The 26,855-nt window shown below is 44.6% G+C and overlaps 1 protein-coding gene across 7 annotated transcripts in view; it reads right to left on the bottom strand.

The window, feature by feature from the left end:
- The window catches only part of akap13b (A-kinase anchoring protein 13b), a 76,916-nt gene extending 50,061 nt beyond the window's left edge, over nt 1-26,855 (bottom strand). For 5 of the 7 annotated variants that reach the window (XM_042496483.2, XM_042496484.2, XM_042496486.2 and 2 more), the window contains exons 1-3: nt 26,276-26,833; nt 20,153-23,191; nt 16,057-16,115 (exon numbers count right to left, since the gene is read on the bottom strand). In XM_042496483.2, coding sequence (XP_042352417.2) covers nt 16,057-16,115; nt 20,153-23,191; nt 26,276-26,381 — 3,204 coding nt within the window. In that variant the 5' untranslated portion in view covers nt 26,382-26,833. Of the gene's footprint in view, nt 1-16,056; nt 16,116-20,152; nt 23,192-26,275 lie in introns of all 7 variants that reach the window. The other 2 variants (XM_088080626.1, XM_042496485.2) reach the window with 2 other exon arrangements.

The raw sequence follows: 26,855 nt of genomic DNA, 5'->3' as shown, positions 1-26,855 counted from the left end.
CACCCTCGTCCCCAGAGAGAGAGCTGCCCCCCTCCGAGACTGAATCCAGACGCCCCAGAAGCAGGAGGAGACCGAGGGTCGGTGTTGGGACCCTCACGTGCCGAGACGGTGTTGGAGGGCTGGTCAGGGTGCAGGCGATGAAACTCCTCAATGAGTCGTGCATCCAGGATCTGACGGGCCGGCACCCATGACCGCTCCTCCGGGCCGTACCCCTCCCAGGCGACGAAGTATTGCAGACCCCTCCCACGACGACGAGAGCGTAGCAGGCGGTGCACCGTGTAAGCAGGGGCCCTGTCAATGATGCGAGGAGGCGGAGGTGGCTGGGAGGCTGGCTGCAGGGGACTCTCCTGGAAGGGCTTGATCCTGGAGACGTGGAAGGTGGGATGAATCCGCATGGTGCTGGGCAGCTTGAGCCGAACCGCCACAGGGTTAACAACCTTCTCAATGGGGAACGGACCGATAAACTTTGGAGCCAACTTTCTCGATTCCACCCTCAGAGGAAGGTCCCGGGTTGACAGCCACACCTTCTGTCCCACCTGGTAAGGGGGGGCCTGGGAGCAGCGCCGGTTGGCGGCTGTCGAATATCGACCCACAGCCCGCAGAAGTGCAGACCTGGCCTGTGTCCAGGTCCGGCGGCAGCGGCGGATGAAAGCCTCCACTGAGGGGCAGACGGTCTCCTTCTCCTGGGCAGGAAACAGGGGAGGCTGGAAGCCGTAAGCGCACTGGAAAGGAGAAAGTCCAGTGGCGGAGCAGACGAGGGTATTGTGGGCGTATTCCACCCACAGCAGTTGCGTGGACCAGGAGGCAGGGTGCTTGGAGGCCATACAGTGGAGTGCCGTCTCCATCTCCTGATTCATCCTCTCGGACTGACCGTTGGACTGGGGGTGAAATCCAGAGGACAGACTGGTGGAGGCTCCCAGGAGATGGCAGAATTCCACCCAGAATGCAGAGGTGAACTGGGGGTCTCGATCGGAGACCACGTCAGACGGGAGGCTGTGGAGCCGGAACACGTGTTGCAGAATCAGCTCAGCAGTCTCTTTGGTGGATGGGAGCTTGGGCAGGGGCACGAAATGAGCCATCTTACTGAAGCGGTCCACCACCCTCAGGATGGTTGTGTTGACTCCTGACAGCGGCAGCCCAGTGACGAAGTCCAACGAGATGTGGGACCAGGGACGGTGAGGCACAGGTAGAGGTTGCAGGTGGCCGGCAGGGGCCTGCCGTGGGGCCTTGTTCTGATTACAGACTGGGCAGGCGTTAACAAAGCCTCTGGTGTCCTCATCCAGGGTGGCCCACCAGAACCGCCGTTGCAGAACCTCCTTGGTCCGTGCAATTCCTGGGTGGCAGGTGAGTTGGGAACCATGGGCCCACTGCAGAACCTTAGACCTCACCTCCTGAGGGACGAATAGGCGGTCTTGGGGACAAGAGCTGGGCCCCGGCTGGTCCTCCAAAGCCGTTCTAACCCGCTCTTCCACCTCCCAGGTGAAAGCGGCCAGCAGACAGGAAGCGGGGAGGATGCTGTCCGGGCTGGAGGGGTCCTCCTCCCCGACCAGAAACTGTCGTGACAGGGCGTCAGGTTTGACGTTACGGGAACCTGGTCGATAAGAGAGGGTGAAAGCGAATCTGGCGAAGAACAGAGCCCACCGGGCTTGGCGAGAGTTTAGTCTTTTGGCTGAGCGGATGTACTCTAGGTTTTTGTGGTCTGTCCAGACGATGAAGGGGGCCTTGGTTCCCTCCAGCCAATGACGCCACTCTTCCAACGCCAGCTTCACCGCCAACAGTTCCCAATTGCCAATGTCATAGTTCCTCTCCCCTGGAGACAGACGTCTGGAGAAGAAGGCGCAGGGGTGCAATTTCTGGTCCTCAGCCGAACGTTGGGAGAGAACGGCCCCCACCCCCACATCAGAAGCGTCCACCTCCACTACGAACTGTCTCTCAGGGTCAGGAATCAGGAGAATGGGGGCCGAGCTGAATCGCCCTTTCAGGTGCTGGAACGCCGAGGTCCAGCGAAAAGGGACCTTGGAGGAGGTGAGGGCAGTGAGAGGTGCAGCTACCGCACTGTAGCCTCGGATGAACCTCCTGTAGAAACTGGCGAACCCCAGAAAACGTTGCAACTGCTTGCGAGAATCAGGGACTGGCCAGGAGGTAACGGCAGAAACCTTAGCAGGGTCCATCTCCATGAGGTTGCCGATGATGTACCCCAGGAAGGAGACAGAAGAGGCATGGAACTCGCACTTCTCAGCCTTGACGAACAGGGAGTTCTCTAACAGGCGTTACAGGACCGTCTGAACATGATGTATGTGTTCTTGCTTGGAGCGGGAGAAGATCAGGATGTCGTCTAGGTAGACAAAGACATACTTATTGAGCATGTCCCTGAGAACGTCATTAATGAGGGCTTGGAAAACAGCCGGGGCATTGGTGAGCCTGAAAGGCATCACCAGGTACTCGTAGTGTCCTGTGGGGGTGTTAAAGGCTGTCTTCCACTCATCCCCCTCTCAGATCCAAACCAGATGATAGGCGTTGCGGAGGTCCAGCTTGGTGTAAATGGTGGACCCCTGGAGCAGCTCGAAAGCAGAGGCGATGAGGGGGTCAATGCAGGGCCTCAGAGAACCATCTTTCTTGCCGACGAAGAAGAACCCCGCCCCAGCAGGAGACGAGGAGGGTCGGATGATCCCGAAGGCCAAGGCAGCGCTGATGTAGGTCTCCATCGCCTCTCTTTCAGGTGCAGACAGGTAGTAGAGGCGACCCTTGGGAGGAGCAGAACCGGGCAGGGGGTCAATGGCGCAGTCGTAGGGCCGATGAGGGGGCAGAGAGGTGGCCCTCGTCTTGTTGAACACCTCCCAAAAATCGTGGTAGTCTGAAGGCACCATGGAGAGGTCTGGGGTGGAGCAGGAGCTGGCAGGCGGCATGGGTGTAACCGTCTGTCGGAGGCAGATCTGTCGACAGGAGGGGCTCCAACCCAGGATAGACCCCGTGGACCAGTCTATATGTGGGTTATGGCGATGAAGCCAGGGGTAACCGAGGATCAGGGGAAGGTTGGGAGACCTTAGGATATGGAACCTGATGGTTTCAAGGTGCGTGCCAGACAGGAGCATCGAGATGGGTGTGGTTTGATGAGTGACGGTCCCCAGAAGATGACCATCCAGGGCGCTGGCCGGCATAGGATGAGGAAGAGGGACCTGCTCGATCTCCAGCTGACGGGCGAGTTCCTCGTCGATGAGATTAACGTCGGCCCCAGAGTCAATGAAGGTGGCGAGGGTATGAGATCCCTCCGCCAACAGGAGCTGGACGTGGAACAGGGGGCGAGGGTTGGGGGCAGAGTTCCAGGATCGGCTCAGCAAGATGCCCCTCTCTACTACTGAGCCCTCCCTTTTACTGGGCACCTGGAGACGAAATGGCCGGCCTGGCCACAGTAGAGGCAGAAATTCCCTCGGCGTCATCTCTCTCGTTCCTCTGGCGTTAGACCGATACGTCCCACCTGCATAGGCTCCGCCCCTCCTTGAGCGGGTTCCGAGGGATGGCCGGGGGCAGCAGGAAACCCGATGATCCACTCCCTCTAGGCGCTGCTCTCTCCTCCTCGCCTGGATCCGTCTGTCCAGTCTCGTGGTCAGCTCGATGAGTCCGTCCAGGGAATTAGGGAGGTCGAACGAGACCAGCTCATCCTTGATGTAAGGAGCTAGCCCGTTAAGGAAGGCATCACACTGGGCAGCAGTGCTCCAGTCACTGAGCCGAGCTCGGGTTCTGAAGTCTATGGCGAAGTCAGAAACTGCCCGATTCCCCTGCTTCTGGCTCATGAGTCCCCCTGTGGCGTCGGGGCCCACGGAAACGGGTCCGAACACCTTGCGTAGTTCATCTGCGAAAGCCTGGAAGGAGGCGCCCACGAGGCAGAATACGAGGTCAGGAACAAAAGGCAGGTGAGTTTACCGGGAGGCAGACAAGGAGAGCAGGTCGGGGACAGGCAGAGTCGGCTTCGGAAGATCAGACAGGGAATGAACGCTGGAAAGTCTCGCATGACGCTGTCGAACAATCTGGCAATGAGTGAGAGTGCTGGAGAGGCTGCTGTGAGGTAGGTGAGCAGAGTTGGGCTGATGAGGTGGGCGTGGCTGGCAGATAGAGTGGAGCAGAGGGAGGGTGAGTGGAAAAATACTGCAGCAGTGTGACAGGAGTGGAATGAGAGACAGGGGCTGTGACAGGGGATGTTAAGATCCGTGATATTGAATTTGAATTTGTTTTTTGGGTGAGGGTTTTAGGGATTGTGACTATATTAGAGGAGAAAATTCTAAGTCAGTGGCAATCCTGTATAAATGTAGGCATATACTAAACTCTAAGGTCCTACTGTTCACTTATACCTCCTTATGTGTCTTATTGTGTGAATTTGATGCAGCTGTGGCTCAGTGGTAGAGCGGGTCGTCCTCTAATCGGGAGGTCAGCGGTGGCACCTTGTACAGTAGCCTCGGCCACCAGTGTGTGAATGTGTGTGTGAATGGGTGAATGTGACAATGTAGTGTGTAAGCGCTTTGATTGGTCAATAAGACGAGAAAAGTGCATACAAGTACAGTCCATTTACCATTTGTGGGGGTTAATGTTTAAAACAACAACACATTCAATAGTTTTACTACAAAAATTAGCCATACGTGTTGTTAATAAGGCTAGTTACTATGATCATACTGATGAACTTTTTTCAAAATCCCAAACCATGAAATGTAATGATTTGGTATATCATAAAAAACTGCAAATAATGTTTAGAGCAAGAACAAAATTACTTACACTTGGTTTTAAAATGCACTTTCAGCAATTGAATCACAAGTTGACAGCAATAAAGACATTGCTGAGGTGGTCTAGGAAACATTTGACCACATGTTTTGTAGTGTAAGTAGTGTAGAAGTGGTGTAATGCTAATGTGTCCTGATGTGTCCTAAAAAAGGACATAACAGGAAAACACGTCATCTGTGCAGAACATGATAGTTGTCATGGTGAAAGCACGCCAATGCTCTTATAGCTTGCCCATTTGATGACAAATTGGATGAAGTGTTACGTTTTTGTCATGATATCATTGTCTTGCCCTCTGGAAGAAGATGTGTTGGACTCTGCTGACAGCAATGTCTTCAGCATGACTGGTAGGGTGTGGGTAAGTGTGCATGAAGCCCTTTGAACTTTTAGCGGAATTGAAGTCAGCAATGAAATAAGCATACAAGTGGTCACCTGGAGACACGGGTGTGAAAGGCAAAGTGCCTCTGGTCCAGTCATGTTTGGATCACCAAAACAGAAATTTAAAACCAAATGTAAACAGGGTCAAAAACAAAAGGCAAGAGAGAGTGATGAATCATGGACAAACACATCTGTGGCAACCTCACACTGCCTTCCTGTTTGTTTAAGAACACATTACTGATTGTTTTTAGGATGACTGTCGTTTGACTGACTTTTTTCCGCTCTAGAGCTGCTGGTGGGTTCACACTTTTCAGTTTAAAAGTGATGACAATCTGAAAATTTGGCAAAAATTATTGGTCAGACAGGCTCAAACCCTTAAGAGAAAACTAGGCTTGGATGGTATCACAGTATAACTGTATACCAGAGTATTTAGAAATCCTGAAGGTATGTTTTTCAATACAGTCATTAATATAAGCGCTCCTCTTTCTATTTAATTAATTGTATGTAGTGCACAGCACGCACCAGCACAGAGCACAGCTCAGTCTGCGGTCACTACTGTTGGAACAGGCAGCTGAGCTGAAAGTCACAGTGACACCTAGTGGTGGAGGGATAAGTTACGGGACTGTAAACCGCTTGCGGCCAGCAGGCAGAGGGAGACTGTGGGGAATAGCAGCATGTTTTTACATCTAACTTAGTGAATTATGGATTTATTTGGACCAACCTGAAGCTGGTGAACAGTGGACTTACTAACTGGATTACTAGTGAGGGTAACCAAGATGGTTTGGGGGAGTTTTATTTTATTTCTGTTGAGCTTGAATGAAGTGTGTTTTGATGGCGAGTTAATGAGGCAATCAAGCCTCATCTTGTGAGTGAGAGTAAGTTTAATTCAAAAGGTGTACAGATTTATTTCTCTTTTCAATAAGGAAAATAGTTGTGAAAATATTGCTTTACTTAACATTTTGTGAGTTTTTATTATGTATTTGTTAGTCTGAACAGCTGATAGTGAGTAGTGACTCACTGTGCTGCACACTTATACCATCATATTCCTTTATATCCTGGTGAAATTTAAGAAAGGTATGAAAAATTAGATATTGCCAAAGCCTACAGTAAACCTGTGCTCTATTTCAGTGGTTCCCAACATTTGGTATCCGACCCCCTCTGTGGGTCACCAAAGCTTCACAGGGGTCTCGAGGCCTTCTGGATTTTACGGGCTGTAAGCAAACTTTAAAAAAAAAAAAAAAACAAAAACAGTAGGCCTATATTTCAGTCTCATTTATTTCTGTGAAGAAAACTAAATGCAAATATGTTTAAAGTCTAAATTATCATTCAATATTTAACTGAAAAAAAGTAACAGGATATGGGCAAAGTGAAGTCCTGAACACAAACTATATTCACAGAGTTTTCACTCTCTGTATTAGAAAAGTCGACAGTCAAAACAATCAAAGAGCTAATAGAGCAGTGGACTGCTAAACCTGCTAAGCATGTATGACAGATATGACTGTTAGAAAAATATCTGAAAAACTCATCTCTGATGCAACATTCACAGGAAATGATCTGCTTGAAATTCATCCAAATAACTCGTTTTACACAAACTTCTGCAATTATTGTGGTCACTTTTGGGTTCATCATCAACAGCTGTTCTGTACTGTTACTGTCATATATTGAATATGATATGTGGTATTCATAAATATTCCACTTCGTCAGCAATCATCAGTTTACCTAATGTTAGGCTGGGAACCACTCCTCTATTTAACATGGTACACTGTGTGTGCTTGCATGCATGCGTGTGTTTGTGTGTGTGTGTGTGTGTGTGTGTGTGTGTGTGTGTGTGTGTGTGTGTGTGTGCTGCTCAAGTGTAAAAGCTGTTACTGGCTAACTGGAACAGAGCACTCACAACCAACAAGTGGAAACAATCAGCTTGATCTGCAACCGATCAGCAGCACACAAACACAGCAGTAGCCATGATAACAGCTGTACGCCATCCAGCTGTGATGCAAAGAGTCAGAGAGAGTCAGAGAAAGATGTGGAAGTAGTTATACCTACTCTGACCATGAGGCAGCAGCAGAGGAGCGACTTGCAGCTCTGACCTCCCACATACACAAACAGCAGCATTGAAAGAAGGAGCCTGTATCTGTACGTAGATACACTTATCCACATTAGAATGAGTCTGGGTTATTTACTTTAAAGCAATCTTACAACAAGTCTCAAACTATTGTCATAGCAACAGGTCTTTAAAGCCTAACCTGCAAAAAGTGCAGACGGTTTTAGGATAAACCCCAAACATGAACTCTTTCCAGATATACAATGGTGGCCAAAATTATTAGAACACGTGGCAGATCTGAAAATATTTATCTCTTTTTTGCTTCCAAAACATGATTTCATTTCATAATGTTTTTGAAATATGCAGAGGTTGCTCTGAGCACAACAAATATCAGATGAAGTGAGTCCTACTACACTTTTAACTTTAATAATTGGTATATCCACCTTTTGCAGCAATTTCAGCAGCACATCTCTCAGGCATAGTGTTACATATATATTTCCTCTGAACTTCAACACTAATGTTATCTCATGCCTTCTGCAACTCAAGCCAAAGGCTTTTCTTTGAATGTACTCCTTTGAATGTACAATAGATCTGTTTTTTTTTTTTTTAACTTGCCCCAAATTTGCTCGATGGGGTTGACTTTGAGGGGGGCCAGTCCATCATTTAATTTAACAGCAGATTCCTTCTGTCGCAGGTAGTTCCGGCAATAGTAAGAAGAATGTTTAGGGTCACTGTCCTCCTGGAAAATAATTTCAGGCCCCATAAGACGACTCCCAGATGGTACTCCGTGCCTTACCAGAATGTTGTGGTATACTTTCTTATCCATGATGGCATCAATTTCCACCAAGTAACCTGTTCCTGAGGCTGAAATGGCACCACACTCTTTTTTATATCTCTTTCCCTCCCTCTGTCGAACATACACTCTTCGTGTGTTGCCAAACTTTTCAAACTTGGACTCATCAGTCCACAACAGTTTATATTAATCTCCTTTGTCACTTTCTTGTGTTCTTTTGCAAATTTCAGGCATTTCACTCTATTTTGCTCTTTCAGTGATGGTTTCTTTGCTGCTATTCTGCCAACAAGTCCTTCTTCTCTCACTTTCCAACGTACAGTTCTTGAAGACAGCGTTGCACCATTAGTCATTGTGGTGTTGAGCTCATCACACATTTCTTGTGAGGTCTTTCTTCGGTCCTTAAGTCTGAGAATTTTGAGATTACCACTTGTCTGTCTTAAAGTTTCTTTTTTCTACCTCTCCCCTTTTGGTTCTGGTGTGAATGGGTGGCATCATGGCGGTCTAAAGTGTATGTTACAGTGCTTGGACTGCATCTCAAGTCCTTGGCGATGCAGCGGTAACTCCAGCCAGCATAAAAAAGGGCCTTTATTCAAGCCCATTCCTCACTTGTTAGCCCCTTCTTCACCTTAGCCATGTTCAAAGAAGAGCAACATGCGCTTCAAGATTACTTCTAGAGGCTTTGAATTCATACCAATTGGTGGTGTGGCCTCAGTGTCAAAACCCTGATGTTACCAATCACTTAATGAGCAGGATAGGCCTTGTAAATTCAACAGAATCACACAGCTGTGTCCTAAGACTCTTGCATCACCATTAATTTAACCACGATCACACCCAACAATGATTACACAAGTAATTTGGCTTCTTCTTTAACGGAACATGACTATGTGACACTGACAGTGAAATAGGCCTAACTTATTTTTTTGCAAGGAAAATGACCCAAATCTCCTTTTGGTGGCTCTATTCTATGGTTTATAGGGCATAATGATGACTTTGTAGATATTTCATTTGTTTTAATGGGTATTTTAATGACCAATTCAACAAAAACAACTGAAACCTCTTAAATATGCCAAGTGTTTTAATGATTTTGGCCACCACTGTATATTAGATGTATAATCAAAGTGTGTTGATAAAATACAGATTTTATATATGAACATTTGATCTGTTGTTCCCCTCCCTGAGCTACCACCTTATCATGGTGGAGGGGTTTGCGTGTCCCGGTGATCCTGGGAGCTCAGTTGTCGGGGGCTTCATGCCCCTGGTAGGGTCACCCATGGCAAACAGGTCCTAGAGGAGGGACCAGACAAAATGTAGCTCACCAGACCCTTATGAAGAATAAGATAAATGGTCCAGAGTTTCCCTTGCTCGGTCGCAGGTCCTGGAACCAGTCTTCTCAAGAGGGGTTGGACTCTCTTCCACTCTGGAGTTGCCACTGCTGAGAGGCGCTGGGCAGGGGTGGCAATACTTATTGCCCCCCCGGCACGGTGCCTGTATGTTGGAGTTTACCCCGGTGAATGAGAGGGTAGCCTCCCTCCACCTTCGGGTTGGGGGACGGATCCTGACTGTTGTTTGTGCCTAAGGTCCAAACGGCAGTTCAGAGTATCCACCCTTTTTGGAGTCCTTAGAGGGGGTGCTGGAGAGTGCTCCTTCTGGGGACTCCCTCGTTCTGCTGGGGGACTTCAACGTTTACGTTGGCAACGACAGTGAGACCTGGAGGGACGACCACCTGGTGGTGATCTGGCTCCGATGGCAGGGGAGGACGGCGGTCAGACCTGGCAGACCCAAACGCATTGTAAGAGTCTCCCGTCAGAAGGAGCTTCAACTCCCACCTCCGGGAGAGCTTCGAACATGTCCTGGGGAAGGCGGGGAACATTGAGTCTGAGTGGGCCATGTTCCGTGCCTCCATTGCTGAGGCGGCCGACCGGTGCTGTGCCCATAAGGTGGTCGGTGCCTGTCGGGGCGGCAACACCAGAACCCGCTGGTGGACACCGGCGGGTTCGGGTGTTGCCGTCAAGCTGAAGAAGGAGTCCTATCGGGCCCTTTTGGCCTGTGGGACTCCGGAGGCAGCAGATAGGTACCGACAGGCCAAGTGGAATGCGGCTGTGGTGGTCGCCGAGGCAAAAACCCGGGCGTGGGAGGAGTTCGGTGAGGCCATGGAGAACAACTTCTGGACGGCTTCGAAGAGGTTCTGGACCACCATCCAGCGTCTCAGGAGGGGGAAGCAGTGCTCTGTCAACACTGTGTATGGTGGGGATGGGGCACTGCTGACCTCGACTCGGGACGTTGTGGATCAGTGGAAGGAATACTTCGAAGACCTCCTCAATCCCACCGACATGCCTTTGGGTGAGGAAGCAGGGCCTGGGGACTCAGGGGTGGGCTCCTCTATCTCCGGGGCTGAGATTGCCTAGGTGGTTAAAAAGCTCCTCGGCGGCAGGGCCCCGGGGATGGACGAGGTCCGCCCGGAGTTCCTCAAGGCCCTGGATGTTGTGGGGCTGTCGTGGTTGACACAACTCTGCAACATTGCATGGACATTGGGGGCAGTGCCCTTGGACTGGCAGACTAGGGTGGTGGTCCCTCTTTTTAAGATGGGGGACCAGAGGGTGTGTTCCAACTACAGGGGGATCACACTCCTCAGCCTCCCTGGTAAGGTCTATTCGGGGACACTAGAGAGGAGGGTCCGCCGGATAGTCGAACTCCGGATTCAGGAGGAGCAATGCGGTTTTCGCCCCGGTCGTGGAACTGTGGACCAGCTCTGGACCCTTGGCAGGGTCATTGAGGGTGCATTGGAGTTTGCCCAACCAGTCCACATGTGCTTTGTGGACTTGGAGAAGGCATTCGATCGTATCCCTCAGAGAGACCTGTGGGTGTTTTTCGGGAATATGGGGTTTCAGACCCCCTGATACGGGCTGTCCGTTCCCTGTATGACCTGTGCCAGAGCTTGGTCCACATTGCCGGCAGTAAGTCGAACTCGTTTCCGGTGAGGATTGGACTCCGCCAGGGCTGCCCTTTGTCACCGATTCCGTTCCTAACTTTTATGGACAGAATTTCTAGGCGCAGCCAGGGTGTTGAGGGGGTCCGGTTTGGTGACCTCAGGATTGGGTCTCTGCTCTTTGCAGATGATGTGGTCCTGTTGGCTTCATCAGTCCGTGACCTCCAACTCTCACTTGATCGGTTCGCAGCTGAGTGTGAAGTGGCTGGGATGAGAATCAGCACCTCAAAATCCGAGGCCATGGTTCTCAGCCGGAAAAGGGTGGAGTGCCCCCTTCGGATCGGGGACGAGATCCTGCCCCAAGTAGAGGAGTTTAAGTACCTCGGGGTCTTGTTCACGAGTGAGGGAAGGATGGAGCGGGAGATCGACAGGCATATTTTGATACCAGTATCACAATACTAAACACTGAAACGATACTGATTCAGTACTCGACACCTGACAGATCAGAAACAGAATGTCTGTGAGGGTTGATCCCATCAGATCACACGAACAGTTTTGAATTTTCTGCCTCAGAGTAACAATAGATCTCTTCCTCTGTCTCTTCTGCTGAACTGTTAGTTCACCTCGTCAGGTCAGGACTAAAAACTCAAATGTAGAATGGAAACTTTTAAAACACAAATGACATTCAGCAAAGTCTTAGAGAAGCTCAAAGTGAAGAGATTTCAGCAATGTTTCAAGTCGTACAAAAAGTTCTTCAAGTAGTTTTTCTCTGTGTTCTAACCAAGACTCTCATCACTTCCAGGTGTCTCTGATCAGCTGATTCGACCTTTATCACTTTCTGCCTTCATCCAATCGATGCATCGCTCTCGTGATCGTTTTTGGACCTCTGCCTCTACTGTTTTAATTTTCAACAGATTATTACCCTCAGATGTCTAAGATTTAAAAATACTTTTGTCACACACATTGTAATGCCCCTGTGGTGTAATCATGAGGAGTTCTGGTAGGAGTAGGGGTGTTTAACCTGAGCTTCCTTTGCAGCTTCACTGATAAGTAACTCAGCACATCTGGGCCTGGTGTGCTGAAGTTACTTAAGCTCCTGCAGCCAGCCAGCTCTCCTTCTTTTTCCCCTGGCTGACTCCACAGGCACACCTTAGTTTGGTTTGGTAATGCTGGTTTGAGTTTTCCCTTTATTTATGTATGCACTCTACAACACTACGCACACACATATTCCACTCATGCACACTGTACACCACTGACTTTACTGATTTCCACATCACATCAAGTAGTTATGCATTTGTTATTTATTTGTTATTGGTTTAATTTGGTCGATTTTGGTTTAGTTGCATTAATAAAATACTGTTTGAACATTCAACATGGTGTGGTCTCCCCTTTTTGTTGTGACTGCTTGAGCCAGGTCAAGACAACAAACACACACACACACACACACACACACACACACACACACACACACACACATATGCACAATATGTTGGTACACATGCATGCTGACTTGACTTTCAACTGTCTGTGCTGTATTTTAAAAGTGTCGACAATTAAAGCCTTAATGTCTGTCTTTCTCATCTTTAATCTCTCCCACTTTGAATTTCTATTACGTCTGCACACCTTTTCCTACAGAAACCAAGTAAATGTCATTTATTCTGTTTTTTTGTTGCTTTGTTTACACTTAAAAAAGATACTGTGCTAATTTTCATCATTCATCAGACTGGCAAAGCATTCAATGCATAGTCTTTCATCTCAGCTTGCTTTAAAAGTTTTACAATATAAATTCCAGGAATTATTATTATTATTATTTTTATTTATCTATCATTATTATTATTATTATTATTATTATTATTATTATTATTATTTAGTCCAAACAGGAAGTTAACAGAACCTTGGTTCCCTTGACAAAAAAAAAATACAACACAATGGAATTTTAGGTTAGCGCATAACCTCTGCCACAAGAAAATGGTGTATGGACTGTACATGCATAGAGCTTTTCTAGTCTTTTCAACCATTCAAAGCACTTTCACAGGAGATGTCACATTCACCCCTTCACTTACAAATTCACACAGTGGTGGCAGAGGCTACTGTACAAGGTGCCACCTACTAGGTAGTAACCATTCATACGCATGCACACTCCAATGGTGCGGCATCGGGAGCAATTTGGGGTTCAGTATCTTGCCCAGGGATACTTCGACATGTTGCCCGGAGGAGCTGGGGACCAAATTATCGATTAATCTATTATCGATTATTAATCGATTATTTTTTTTATTGATCTAACTATTATAAAATTAATGTGGTGCAATCTACATGTAGCAATCCAACAGCAAAATAAATAAAACAATGTCAAATTCAAGTCACTTTTAGGAGGAATAACTAAACAGTTACTCTTTGTTAAAGTAACAAATCTCAAATCTAGCAGTCCAACAGAACATCTTACAGTGAAATTAGTGCATATTTGCAACATCACTGCTGCATCGCTGCCTGCTGCTATGAGTGCTGTATTTTCATATTTATACGCACAAATCCCACTCATTTATTAAGTCGTGCAAGCTCCTGCACAGCTGACCTGTCTTGTAAATGTTTTTTAAAAATGGATTGTATCAGCAACTGAGGGATTCTATCCACAGAAACACTGTCAGAGGGCTTTTGTTTTGAAAGGGAGGCAAGGAAGTTCAAGTAAAACAGATATCTTTGTATTTCCTTATCTAAGTGACAGGGAGAGATTTTCAAACTGCTCTAAAAAGTGATATTGAGTCAATATAATAATGAAAATATAATTTCACTGTCTATTTCTGCGGACAAACGTGCACGTCATGCGTAGATGTGCTGCAGCTGACGCGTAGCTGAGACTGAAATAAAAAACGACACGGCGCTGCTCATGCTCTCCTGATGCGCGCTGTGTGAAACGAGCCTGGATTTCAAAAGCAGCATGTTCACAGCGTTAAGGCTGCGGCACTGTTTTGCTCCGTCCTCCACGTGGCTCTATATCCCACTGAGCGCGTCTGTTAAGCGTTTCAAAAGCCGAGTGTCCTGACAGCTTATACTGCGGACCCTATGAGTTTGTGCTTATTTTTTCATTTTCCCTTAAATTTTTTGGTCATTTTTCCTTGATTTTAGTGATGATGATTCTATCATGGCACTTTGTTGGGATGAAGCCTGCACTCCAGCCACAGCCAAGTAGATCGAAGAATTTTAGCTGTTTTTCAGTCAAAAAAAAAAGAAGCTTGATTGCTATACAGATCAGTAAAAATAAATCCAGATACACATGAAAAAGATAATATCTGTGGCTGTGATATAGTTAAAAACATACAGATCTTATCAATCATACTGATGGATAATTAATAAATTAATCATAAACCAAACTGATATGAGGTAGTTACATTTTTAACCGTGTCTTTATTAACAATACAGTGCTTTTGTTAATTATGATTCTAATCGTTAATAGACTCTCTGTCTATTTCATGTGCAGTGACTGTTATCAGGAGCATTAATTCTCCTGTGGGACAGAATACAGAGGGCAACTGAACGGAGAAGTAGCGGATGCAGCCGATGTAACATTTTAGTCAAGTTAAACATAATTGCGAGTCTGTGCAAGGTGTTTTATTTTGAAAATTAACCAGACGCAATGCTGCTTGATTTCCTGCCTGGTACGATCTGCCGCTTGCGTATTGATGCTTACTGTGTCCAGCAAAAATAGACTCACCGCGTATTTCACACAGAGCAGAGCAGAGAGCCTCTGCTGAGATGTTGCGGAGACGAGCTTGGTGGAATAACAAGCACTGAAACGAACGTCCGTGATGAGTTCCGTCAACGCACGTTAGGTAAATCGTCATATTTACGTAATCGATTACGTCAACGCGCTGCCCAGCCCTAGTATTTATCGCTCCATATTCCTTCCTCCCCTCGCAGTCTCTGACCCCACAACATGTAGTTCAGCCACACACAATGCACAGCCCAGGCCTTAAGGTTCCCACATCTCCTGCTGTGACCTGCTACTCCCGGAGACCCACTACTGCAACATCAGAAGACACTGGAACAAGGATTTATATGATTTCACGGGTGACCTTGGCCTAGTCTGGTGCTGTCTGGCCTGGTTTAACCTCAAAGGCTTGGAGAGCAGTGAGGATGTGAGCACAGCTAACTCTGAATCATGGGAGCTTTGAGGTTGGAAATGAGCTGGTGCGGACTTCAACTTGTATCTGGTTTGGCTTGTCTTGGGTGTGTGTGTTACCTGCCATGCCTGTTCTGTGAATTATATCTTCATTGTGCTTTAAGCTCACTTTTCAAAAGCAAAGTTCATGCCAATCCTGTCCACAGAGTTGTCACAGACAAATGAGCCAGTGGACATCAGTCTGTCCATTTCAGTAAAAGGACATGCCGTATCGAATGTTCTGAGCAGATGAGCTTTCTGCTTGTGCTCAGTGTTTAACACCAGCACTAAATGTTGGTGGAGAAGTATCTCAGCCACAGCCGCCACATATTATCACAGAATGCTGTAGAAATGTTTAGAGAGTCCTTTCATTATTGGACTAATTAAAGATGTTATATGGATAAACTAGTTTTGATACCAAGTCATCACATGTTGTGACACATGCTTATGTTTAGACAACAAAAGCACATGGTAACCAACACCAGGATCTCAACACACAAACATGCTGTCATGTATAGTTAGGATAAAATGTGCCTATTGCACATGATGAGGTGTAGAAAAAAACATCACATTCAAATGGCAAGTGACCACCAGACTCTTGCATGGGTTTGTAGGACCCATGCACCACCCCTCCCGCCTTCCCCATAGGTGCCCTTGTGCTACATTGTTACCGGGAACGTTTCAACCTCATGCCATGCTGTTGTGTATCATGTAGGCGCAGCAGGTGCCGTCCACCAGCATATAATATCACCATGAACAACTCAGTCCAAAGAGTGGCTTTGGCATTGCAATCTTAAACCAAAAGCACTGCCAGAGTGGCTTTCCTTTAGGAATTCAGAATAAAACAGGCTGGTGCATGTGTCTCTTTGAGAAGACAGTGTCTGTGGTCATTCCTGCACATAAGTGTGTCTGTTTGTAAATGCTCTGTTGTTACTGTGTAATATTCATTGTATTTATTCTATCTATCATATTCCCTCTCCTGAATGTAAACTCACCTGCAGAGTGTGAGCGCTGTCTGACTCTCTCCTACTCCCTTGGTCCTTTTCTTCAGCTGCTGTGGAGAGACAATGTTAGTTCATCATTACAAGACATCATCTGTTCAGTGTTCATTTCATTAATGTAATTTATGACAAGCTGGAGCATGAACAAGGTGTGGTGGATGAAGGTCATGATGGCAACTATGTGGCTGTTGGAAGACAAAATAGGCCAATAACACTTATTATATACATACACTGTGGTCTTGTTGGGACAGAATAAAACAGCTTAAAGAACACTACAAAGCTCAACCCAGGGCTCACTTGGTCACAGACACAAAAGTCCATAAAGGTGGTTTGAATGAGCTCAGAGTTATCTTAAAGTCTGGGTAAAGCATGATCAGTGATTTCTTCTTCATTATTATACATGTTGAAAAATTTGAGTGAAAACTCTACAGTACTGGATTGTAGAGTTAGACCATTAAACTGTTTTTCACCATTTTCTGAGAGATTAGTAAGAATATTTTCTTTTTATTTTACTGTAAGTGTTTTAGGTGATGATGACACCTTTACATTAAATTTAACTGTAATGGATATTGGACATTTTAGAAATTAGCTATTTCATGTTAACTACTATGGATTCCAAATTTCTCTTGCTGGATTTGATTTAAGTGGACAGTTTCTGTATAAAAGCATCTTTTAATTGTTTCATAGTTATTATTTTCAGTGACTTTGGCTTATAGCTGCTGGCTACCTGACCTTTTTCAAAATACCGAAATTTGTTGCCAATAATGTTGTAGATTTCCACGTCTGCCTGGTTATCATACTAACATCAGGCACACAAGTTTGTTGTCGTCTGGGTTGACTTTGTGTGGCTTGACTGTGTAGGTTAATGTATGCATGTGTGTATGTGGCTGTTTAGGCATCCAACATCAATGAAAGTCAAACTATGGATTCATTTGCCTTCTGTACTTTACTTCCTGCCCTGCTAGTTTAGTCAATCTGCCTTCCTTTATCACACTTTGAGCAAATTATTGGTAAAATCAAAGACACCGACCATGTTTGTGAAATAGCCTCTGAGCAGCTGTGCTGCTTGAATATCAGCAGGTCACTCTGTAATGATAAGTCCATGGCAGTGCTCATTACACTATGGCTAACATGGCAATCCACATTTCTCTCCTTAAGTTTTCCCTTGGATCTGTATTGCAACTCCACAGAGCCTACAGGCTGTATAAAGCCAAATCTATGGTAGGGCTCAAGTGTTCATGAGTGTTGCTGGACAGAAATTGCATATTTTCAACATTAAAAAGTGTCGTGCTCAAGGCAAGTTTTTTGTAATAGACATTGTCATATTTTGTCTCATAATGTGACTGGTAGTTTTACTACTGTAGCCATGGAGATAGAATTGTACATCCAGGTCGACCTGCATTCAGACTCTGTCACAGAAGCAGCTGTCTGTCAGCAGCAGCTCCTGCAGAGCTGAGAGAACTGCGGCGCAATCAGTGAATATACAGGGGGATATTTTTGTGATTTAAACAGCTGAAAATTACGCTTCACTAAATGCAACAGAGATAGACTTGTAACCGTAAAGCTATTATTCCATTAATTAAAAAAAACAACAAAAAACAGGAGGAAAGCATAGGCCTTTAATTCATAGGGCTAGAAACATTAAAAATACACCAAAATGACCAAAACACTAACATACAGCTGATACAATACAAGGTAATTCGTATAGCCCATCTAACCCAACACAAAATATTCAAAATCAGAGTCCTGGATTCAGACATATGCTCATCTTGCACACTTAATACACCCGATAACAACTTTCATGCCATGTGGTTTTGGCTTCCAATACATGCCTTTTGGGAAACCACCATCAAAGGGCAGCCTTCCACTATCCCCCTCACTCTACTTTACCTGGAGACTTATCCATAATTGCACCAGCACCCAACAACACCAGACCCACACTTCTTGCATTAGCCACCATGAAGAAAACTATACTTCTGAACTGGAAAACTAGGAATAAACTTAACACTGCACACTGGCTCAATTTACTTTCCGAATACATCTCAATGGCAAAGCTCTCAGCCTGTCTCCAAGACCAAATACCACTGTTTGAAACAACCTTGACCCCTCTTCTCCTGAAAAAACTAAACTTACAAACAACAGTGTCTGTGAGCTAAAACCCTTAACCCCACTAACCAACTAACTGACTTACCAACACCTACTTAAAAAATTAAACTTAAAATTATCATTACTGTTATTACTATTGTTTTGTTAATATAATTATTATTATTATTATTATTATTATTATTATTATTATTATTATTATTATTATTATTATTATTATTATTATTATTATTATTATTATTATTATTATTATTATTATTATGCATAAGCATATCTGTCCAAGGATTATGCCCTTAGTGTTTTTTGTTTTGTTTTGTTTTTTCTTCCCTTTTATTTATTTTTTTCACCTATTTATATATCTATTTACCTCTGTTACTTATTCCTGTTATATTAATTATTATTATTATTACTATCTTAGAGAAGCATATATGTATTAAGCTTATGTCCTTAGAGTTTTTTTGTTGTTGTTGTTTTTTCCCTTTATTTACTTGTTTGTTTGTCTGCTCTGCACTTATTTATCTGTCTATCTACTTTTGTTACTCATTTTTTTTATCTTACACTATATCATATTATTCTTTTGCATAAGCATATTTATGGTAGGTAGGTTATTTATTTATTTATTTAGGAATGCTGTCACCAAATACAAACCAGAGAGCCTGCGTGTGCGACAATATGCGTAGAACTTTTGCTCCTCACTGGGACATAGATTTTGTGGAGTATTTATATATATATATATATACACATCAGGCTGAGAGAGGGCATATGATCACTGAGTGAGGCACTGAATGGTAAGGCCTGTTTTGTTGTTAATAACACTTTATTGTTATTAGATTTCAGACAAGTATTACATGTTTTTTTCTGGTGTTCTAGTCTTACAGTCAGGTTCATTATTCAGACACTTTACTTTTAGTTAACAAAGCTGTGTTTGAGACGCCCACCTGTGCAGCGCAGGTTTGGAAAGTATATGGGGGTTGAGCATCAGGAGCTCAGCGGCAATGCATCTGTGTACATGTAGGCACTGTAAGAAGGGCTGTGCATGAGGGAACACTCAGCTTTTCTGTCAGTACTGCACACCCTGAGGAATTTATTGCTTCAGTTGACTGCATTTACCATCAACACTGATTGGATGTCCTCTTAAAATGAGACGAATTTCTTCTTTAAACATGGAGGCTAAAATAAAAGGGTCACTAAATGTCACCTATTACATGACACAGAGCCCTGATACAAGTTTAATTTCCCTACATGGACCTTGAGATAGAAAAAAAGTAGGAAAAAACAATTATTTTTAATAGAAAAATGGTTATTTTGGTCTAAACTGTTGTCTGGTTAACATACTGGAGTGTTTTATTTGTGGTTTGATTGTTTGAAAAAAAAGAATTGTTTATCATGGTCTCTATTTGTTTTTCAAATAGAGAACAGTGAGTCTTTCTATAGATAAACAATGTAGCTTTATCTCATGATTAACAGAAAAAAAGAGGGGGCAAGGAGCAGAGTAGATCAATACGCTGCAGGCAACTCTACTAACAAGATATTTTACTGGTTTTAAACAGTCCAATTTGCACTGACGTTGCAGTGACTGGACAAAATCGCAAGGTTGGGCAGAATTCAAAGGGATTGGCTGAATTTGCATAAATTGTTGCAATCACAACATCACAAAATCTTGGTTTAATATGAAAAATGCTACTGAATTGGTCAGTTCTTTCTTGAGAAGTTAGCAAAGTTGAGCTGTTGTAATGATGCACACTGGTCAGACCTTGAAACAAGAAAACTGCAGATTCTACTCAGGTAGAAACACATTTGTGATGATTCTCATGTGTTAAGCCTAGGTAAAGAAGAGCTTAATAAGCAAGACATACAACATGAACAGAATTAAAACATGCAAGCAAATGAAAGGTAGAATGACTGTGGTAATGGACAGGGTTGCACTGTGATGTTTTTAGACACAGATTGAAAGACAGCAGTTAGGGATTTAAAAATATAGGCCTACCTATATGGGATGTCATGTCCACTGTGACCATCTCTTCTATTGCTTCATCTATCCTTTTCATCTTCTTCTTTTCTCTCTCCTTCCATCCATCCATGGATTCCACAGCATCAAAGTCTTTATCCAGCCCTTCAAACACACGAACCTCATTATCCATGGCCGCGGACTCGTGAACTTCACTCTGGAACAGGCTACTGCCGACATCAAGAGGGATAGCAGGGACAAGCTCCATGTCCGGTAATGAGTGGGATGGCTGGGATTTGCATGTTTCCACATTGACAGGGGCGGTGGGTTCATCTGGACTGGGACTGGCCACAGTAGTCAAGTCGCAGGGGGAAGTAGGAAGTGTTGAGACAAAAGGAGGCATCAAAGACAGAATCTCCCCCTGACATGGTGTTTTAACCTGACCTTCCAGCTGTGGGTCCCGCTCAGCCCCCTCAGCCTGACAGTCTGACATGCTCTTGTGTTCCTCACACTTTGAACTGTGTAGACTGTCCTGCTCATGCGCCTGCCCTCCTAACTCACCCTCAGCAGTTACAGAGTCTGAAGGGTGACCATCTCCATCATGTCTGTTTTGTATCTCACTCTCTTCCTGACAGATAGACTGATCCTGGGTATCTCTATGGTTTTCCTCAGAGGCAGGGCAGCATCTGTCAGACACCTCTGGGTATTGTCCAGGGTCTGTAAAAGGACAGGGGGGGATTTCTCTCTGCATGTGACCTTGGTTGTCCACCTCAGTTATAATAATCTCATTTCCTTCTGGCAAAGGTTTCACATGAGCTTGCAGTGAGCTGTCTTCTCCTTTAGATTGAGAAGATGTAAATACTTTGTTTTGAGTAGTTTCTATCTGGATTTCCTCTTTGTCAAGTTGTGGTAAACTAGGAGTGTCTGCAAGTGCTGACAGGACAAGGTCCTGCTGGTTGCTACTTAGCTGTGCTGTCTGCAGCCCTTCTGTCTCAGTGTCACCACACAACACTACAAAATCAGACTCCTCGGATATTTTAATATTAGCTTTAGAAGCAAACTCAGTGGTAGGTTCAATGTGTGAATGACCTGTGGGTTGGTTTTCTGTCTCAGGTGCTAACAGTTGACAGGACTCCCTGTCCATCAGCTGTGTGGACTGAACAGTGTTGAGTAAATTATCTGCAAGCTGCTTTAATGACTCCTGACTCTCTGCCTGATTGTCTTCTAAGTGTTGGCTCACTTCTAGGCTGGCTATGGCCGATGCAATTGCTACCGCTACCACTGCTACTGCTGTGGCAACAAGGTCTTGTTCTCTGTCTATGGAAGATAACTCCTTGGCATGAACAATCCCACTAACATTTTCCTCACTCCCACTATTTCCCTTACCCGCTTCCTCTTCACCCACCCACAACTCATTTCTCTTTTCCCCCTTCTGCTGCTGATCTCTCAGCATCTCAAAGGACAAACAATGCTCTAAATATTCCCTCACAGTTGTCTCACAGCTTCCTTCCCATATTTGAGGAGGTAAAACATCCGCTTCACCTTTAAATAGCAGACCCCCAGCTTCTGTAGCACACACAAGTTCCATAAATCTTCCAGGTCTTCCCACAGGAGCCACAGGTTCTACTGGTTTGTTTGACTCAACAGATTGTATAATTTCCATACTCTGTTCAGAAGATTCCACAAGAAGTGAGTCCTCTGTGACTTCTTTACAATCTGAAATTATAACATGAAGTTCTTTTGGACAGTTAGATTCCACCAAACCTGCATGGTCCACCAATGTAACAGCTTTACTGGCAACAGACAAATCTTCATTATGTGACAACGCCTTTGATTCCACATCATTCGCTGTTTGTTGGAGCGAACTGGCAGGCCCCTTTGATTCCAGCTCTGTCAAATCAACTGCTTCCATTTGTAGTGGTTTCACAGTTGTTATTTCCTCTACATCTGCCTCTCTGATGTCCATTTGATGAAGTTCTGAGGCAGTGACAGCAGAATCCAGGTTTACGGGATCAGGTCCATGAAAATCTATGTCGTCATCCTCCAAAAATACCTCTGTTTGTAGTGTCTGTGAAGCTATACCTTCAGTTCTCTCATCCAAGTTTGTGATATCACAGTCAGGTCCACGTGCATCCCTGTTCTGGCATTCCATCTGGCTGGGTAGATGCATGGCGTCCTTGTCAGCTTCCTTTCTGCGGGTTGGAGACTCAGGGTCTGCCCTTCCTGTGTTATCCTTGGCTTCTGACTGTGTCCCTGACTGAGTGTTCAGGTTTGTCACTTGTTCACTCTGTGTCTTTATCTCTATCTGACTCTGAGACTCCACACTGGAGCTGGAGCTAAGCTTGGCCCCTGTGCCTCCTCTCTTCCCCCTTTTCTTCCTCTTCTTTTTTCTGCCCTTTGCTCCTTTGCCTTCGCTCACTAGCTTCTCTCTTCCCCCCTCTTTGATGTCAATTTCAGAACTCTTTCTGTAAGTCCTCTCTCTGCCTCCCTCAACTCCTCCCTCCGTCCAAGCTGGCCCTACTTCCTCCTCACGCTGTGATCCGTGTACTTCCTGTCTTTGTGAACCAGGCCCATGTGACAGTGCTGGCAGTGATCCAGCAGCATGCGGCTGACTAAGAGCTGCAGACAGTGGATGAGAACTAAGACCCTGTTCTAACAGCTGTGGAGAACTAAGAGCAGAAGCTTGGGCTAAGCTCAAATCACATTCTTTCTGCTCGCTCATTCCCTGCTCCAGCTGTTCCTGTTTTCTCTGATCCATCATATCACTATCATACCAAACTGACTGAGAGTTAATTTCCTTTTTACTCCAGTCTTCATTGGGATCCTGATTGAGGTTTTCACCCTGATACCAGATGGTTTTTGCCACGGTTTCAGGTCCATGTGTGGCCGATCCCATTCTGCCTCCAATCCAGCCTCCATCCCGCCATACCCCTCTGCGGGATTTTCTTCCCATGTCTGAAGACTTGGGGCTGGTCCTCCTGCCAGACTGAGGACTGTTCATGGTGTCAGGTTGGCTTGGCTCCTCTGGTTCTAACTTGCTTTCCCGGGGATCCTGGGATTGTTCCTGACCCATGGTTACTGCAGCGAGATTGCTTTAGATTAGATGTTGCATAATAATCTCTCTCTTTGTTTTCTTTTAAATAAAAAATCTTGTACTTTATTTTCATAGTTTTCATCATTTTTATCAATAACTCTCAAAATTCATTAGAGATCTGGAAACACAGCAACATTCTACAAGGAAGCACGATGGGTCTCGAGCAAATAGACCATCAGACAGGTTATAAGAAAACTGATATTTTGTTAATAATCCCAAATAAAACTGTATGAACACAATTACGGTAAGTAAAGATAAGTCAAAGCTAAACCATGGAGACAGTTCATAACCCACGATGGACCTTTTAGGATATTCATAGGAGGTATAGTATGCAGGATTTTCCTAAAAAAAAAAAAACTGAAGAAAACAAAGTATAGAGTCATACAAAATGAATTAATTTTGGGAGGTATCTGGATCCTATCCCCACTGTTATTAGGCGAAAGGCAGGGTACACCTTTGACAGGTTGCCAGACTAAGAACTAAGACCCTCTTGCCATGAGATGACAATGCTAACTACCACATCACTGTGCCATCACAAACATAATCCCTCTTACCTATGACCCACTAGATGCATGCAGCAGTGTATTTATCTGCATAGACTCTGCCTTCTGTTCTTAGAATTGTATTATTGATTACTCAAAAAGCAGTGAGAGACTTCCCTCTAAGTTTTTATCTGACCTGTAATTGGCCTATATCCCTCCTCACATCCTGATATCCTCAGATGGGTTGCTCCTTGTCATTCCCAGGTCCACATTAACTCACAATGGTGACAGAGTCTTTGCACTCAGAGCTCGAAGACTTTGGAATGAGCTGCCTGAGGAGATCAGGGACACAAACTCTGTCTTGCCTATTAAACATTTTTAAAAATCCACTTTTTTAGAATTGCTTTACATTTATTGCTCATCTTTCCATTTTTACTGTGTTCCAGTATTTGTCTCTTGCAACATGTCCTTCTCTTCTTTTATTTGTGTTCTGTTTTTTTAAATGTGCTATATAAATAAAGTTTATTATTATTATTATTATTACTATTTTATTTTTTATATTATTATTAAGTCAGTTCAAGTCAATTTTATTTCTAAAGCCCATTATCAAAAATAACAGTTTGCCTCAGAGGGCCTTACAGCATACGAATGTCCTTAAACCCTCACATCCACTAAGGAAAAACAAAAAAAACAAAAAAAAACCTATAATGGGGGAAAAAAATGGTAGACACCTCAGGAAGAGCGACTGAGGAGGGATCTCTCTTCCAGGATGGACAGACATGCAATAGATGTTGTTATTATTATTATTATTATTAATATTATTATTTGCTGTAGATGGAACATTTTTGGGCTGCATCACTTGGGCAGCAAATAGTAGTGAGCAGATAATGATGATGTTAGGACTTTATAAGAAGGTAGCAATGATGTAGTAGCAGCAAGCATTTAAGAGGAAGCTATAAAAATCACAGCCACAGCATTGAAAAAACTCAAACTTAGCGAGGCAAAAGACCACTCAGAAAAAGCTCCTTCCAAATCAAAGTGAATCTAGAGCCACTTTTATTTTCACCACCAACAAGCTCTGACAGGGAGGATGAAGAGTAACGCAGAGTTGGCTTTGTCCTTCCCCAAATGGCAAATTGCTCATAGTGACAAACCCACAGAGAATTATCTCCATCTCTGAAGTTACCCTTAGATGTATGAAGTGATTTATTATCATTCAGCACTTGCTTTTAAAGCCCATTTACTGTTTAGGTCACTCTCAGAGCTCTTGTTGTGTTGCTTGCTGCTGCAGCAGCGACACACAGACACAGAAGGAGACGAGCTGTTGGATACGGTGAAGCATTTAGCAGATAAAGAGACAGATATTTCGATAGCAGAGACCAAAAACAGACTTAAAAGAGGGTGAATACTCAACATGCTCTCATCCGAATTTGTAGCATGTTGCCACTTTGCAGTGGACGTCTCCATATTACGCTCTAGGTATACCTCTACATCTGCTGATTATGTTCCAGGATGCTGCTGCTGTGACATCAACATTAACACATGGTGGGATTACGCTGCAAGTGTTAAGGCAACAGAAGCACATGGCAACCAACTGCGGGATGTCAAGAAATGCACATGCTGCCAGGGGTGGTTAGGACTAGGGGAAGGAAGAACATCACATATAGACGGGAAGCAAACACAAGACTCCTGCATAAAAGCCCGAAGTTTGTTGGATCCATCCTCCACCCCTCCCACCCACCGTTGTGCTCTATTTCTTTTGTTACAAGCAGCATTTTAATCTGACGCTGTTTTGTCACAGATGCAACAGGTTCCATCCGGCTGAAACTGTCCGTGTATCGTCAGGCGGCGTACATTAAGAAGGCTACTGCTCTCAGCTGATCATGCGGATGCCAAAGGTGGTTTTGGGCATTGGGTTTGTACGCTGAAAGCACTGTAAAAATGACGGTATTTTAAGACTTTAGAATTAAAAAGGGACGGAATACCTGAGTCATATTCATGAGGTGGATATAAGCAACAACTAAATTATCATATTACTTCATAATTGCTGCATGTGTAAAAAAATGTAACAAAAAAGAGAGCTTGTCATGTTTCAGTTGTTTTGTTTAAAATTGGTTCTAAGAGGCCAAAAATATCAGTAAAAGCTTTTAGTTTGCATTTAGTCTGAATAAAGTCTGAATAAAATAACAAACATGTGGTGTTCTGTTTTTCCATACGTTACTCTAAAGCCCATGCTAATATTTGTTTCACTTTTTCTGACGTTATCTTTGTGATTTTTTCCACTTCTGACAAAGGCTTTAGTGTATGAAGATGACACATTGTAATGGTATTTGTGAGTGACTGCCTCAGAGGAGCCTCTGATGGCTGCAATAAATCACTAACAATGACCAGCTCAGTGTGACTCAGTGTTCCTGTACTCAGACTTTCTCTGCCCAGTTTTGAAAAGAGCCTCAAGTAAGATATCTTACATTCCACACTAGGATAAGGTGGTAAAATCTGTGGTCTGCATTTTTAAATATCCAAAGGAAACTTTTCAGATTTTCCCCTCAGCCTCCAGTGATTTATTTTACAAACTGCTGAACTTACCCGTCCTGTGTGCAGCTGAGTCCACAGCAGAGTTGCCTTTAGCTTGTTTGGCTGGAGGACTCTGAGCGTCTCCCTGCTTACTTCTGCTGTCTCTACTTACTAACATTTTAGCTACTCAACTTCCCTCTTCTCTCCTTCCTGTTTTCACCCGATGGTGATGGCATGCAAGGCCACTGCCTTCCTGTCAACACACTTCCCATCACCACCGTGTGCACACACTGGCTTCATGGGTAATGTAGTGTCTTGTGATCGGGGCCTACTAGTTTTTGCGGCTCCTTCGTCAGCAGTCCCAGATGCCACTGCTGGCTGTCTGGGTAAAATAGTTCCATCTGTTTCTCTTCTACTTCCTGTTGTTTTTATGGGCCTTGCAGCACTCCTTTTACTGGCCTCCGGGGTGCTCCTGTTACTTCCTGGAGATTCTGTTGATTGTCTTGTGGTTTTTATAATTATCTTTTCGTTTTTTTTTCTGTCAGGTCCAGAAGCAGGGGTGACAGCTGCTGTACCCTGCTGTTCTCCCCCGGCTTCCTGCCTCTGACTAACACTTCCACTGCTACAGGATGTGAGTGACAACAGCAGAGTC

This window comes from Plectropomus leopardus, chromosome 7, assembly GCF_026936395.1.
Source record: "Plectropomus leopardus strain MGB_pleo_1.0 chromosome 7, ASM2693639v1, whole genome shotgun sequence".
Classification (NCBI taxonomy): domain Eukaryota; kingdom Metazoa; phylum Chordata; class Actinopteri; order Perciformes; family Serranidae; genus Plectropomus; species Plectropomus leopardus.
The sequence above is the reverse complement of the archived record's forward strand: the minus strand, read 5'-3'. Positions and strand labels throughout refer to the sequence as shown.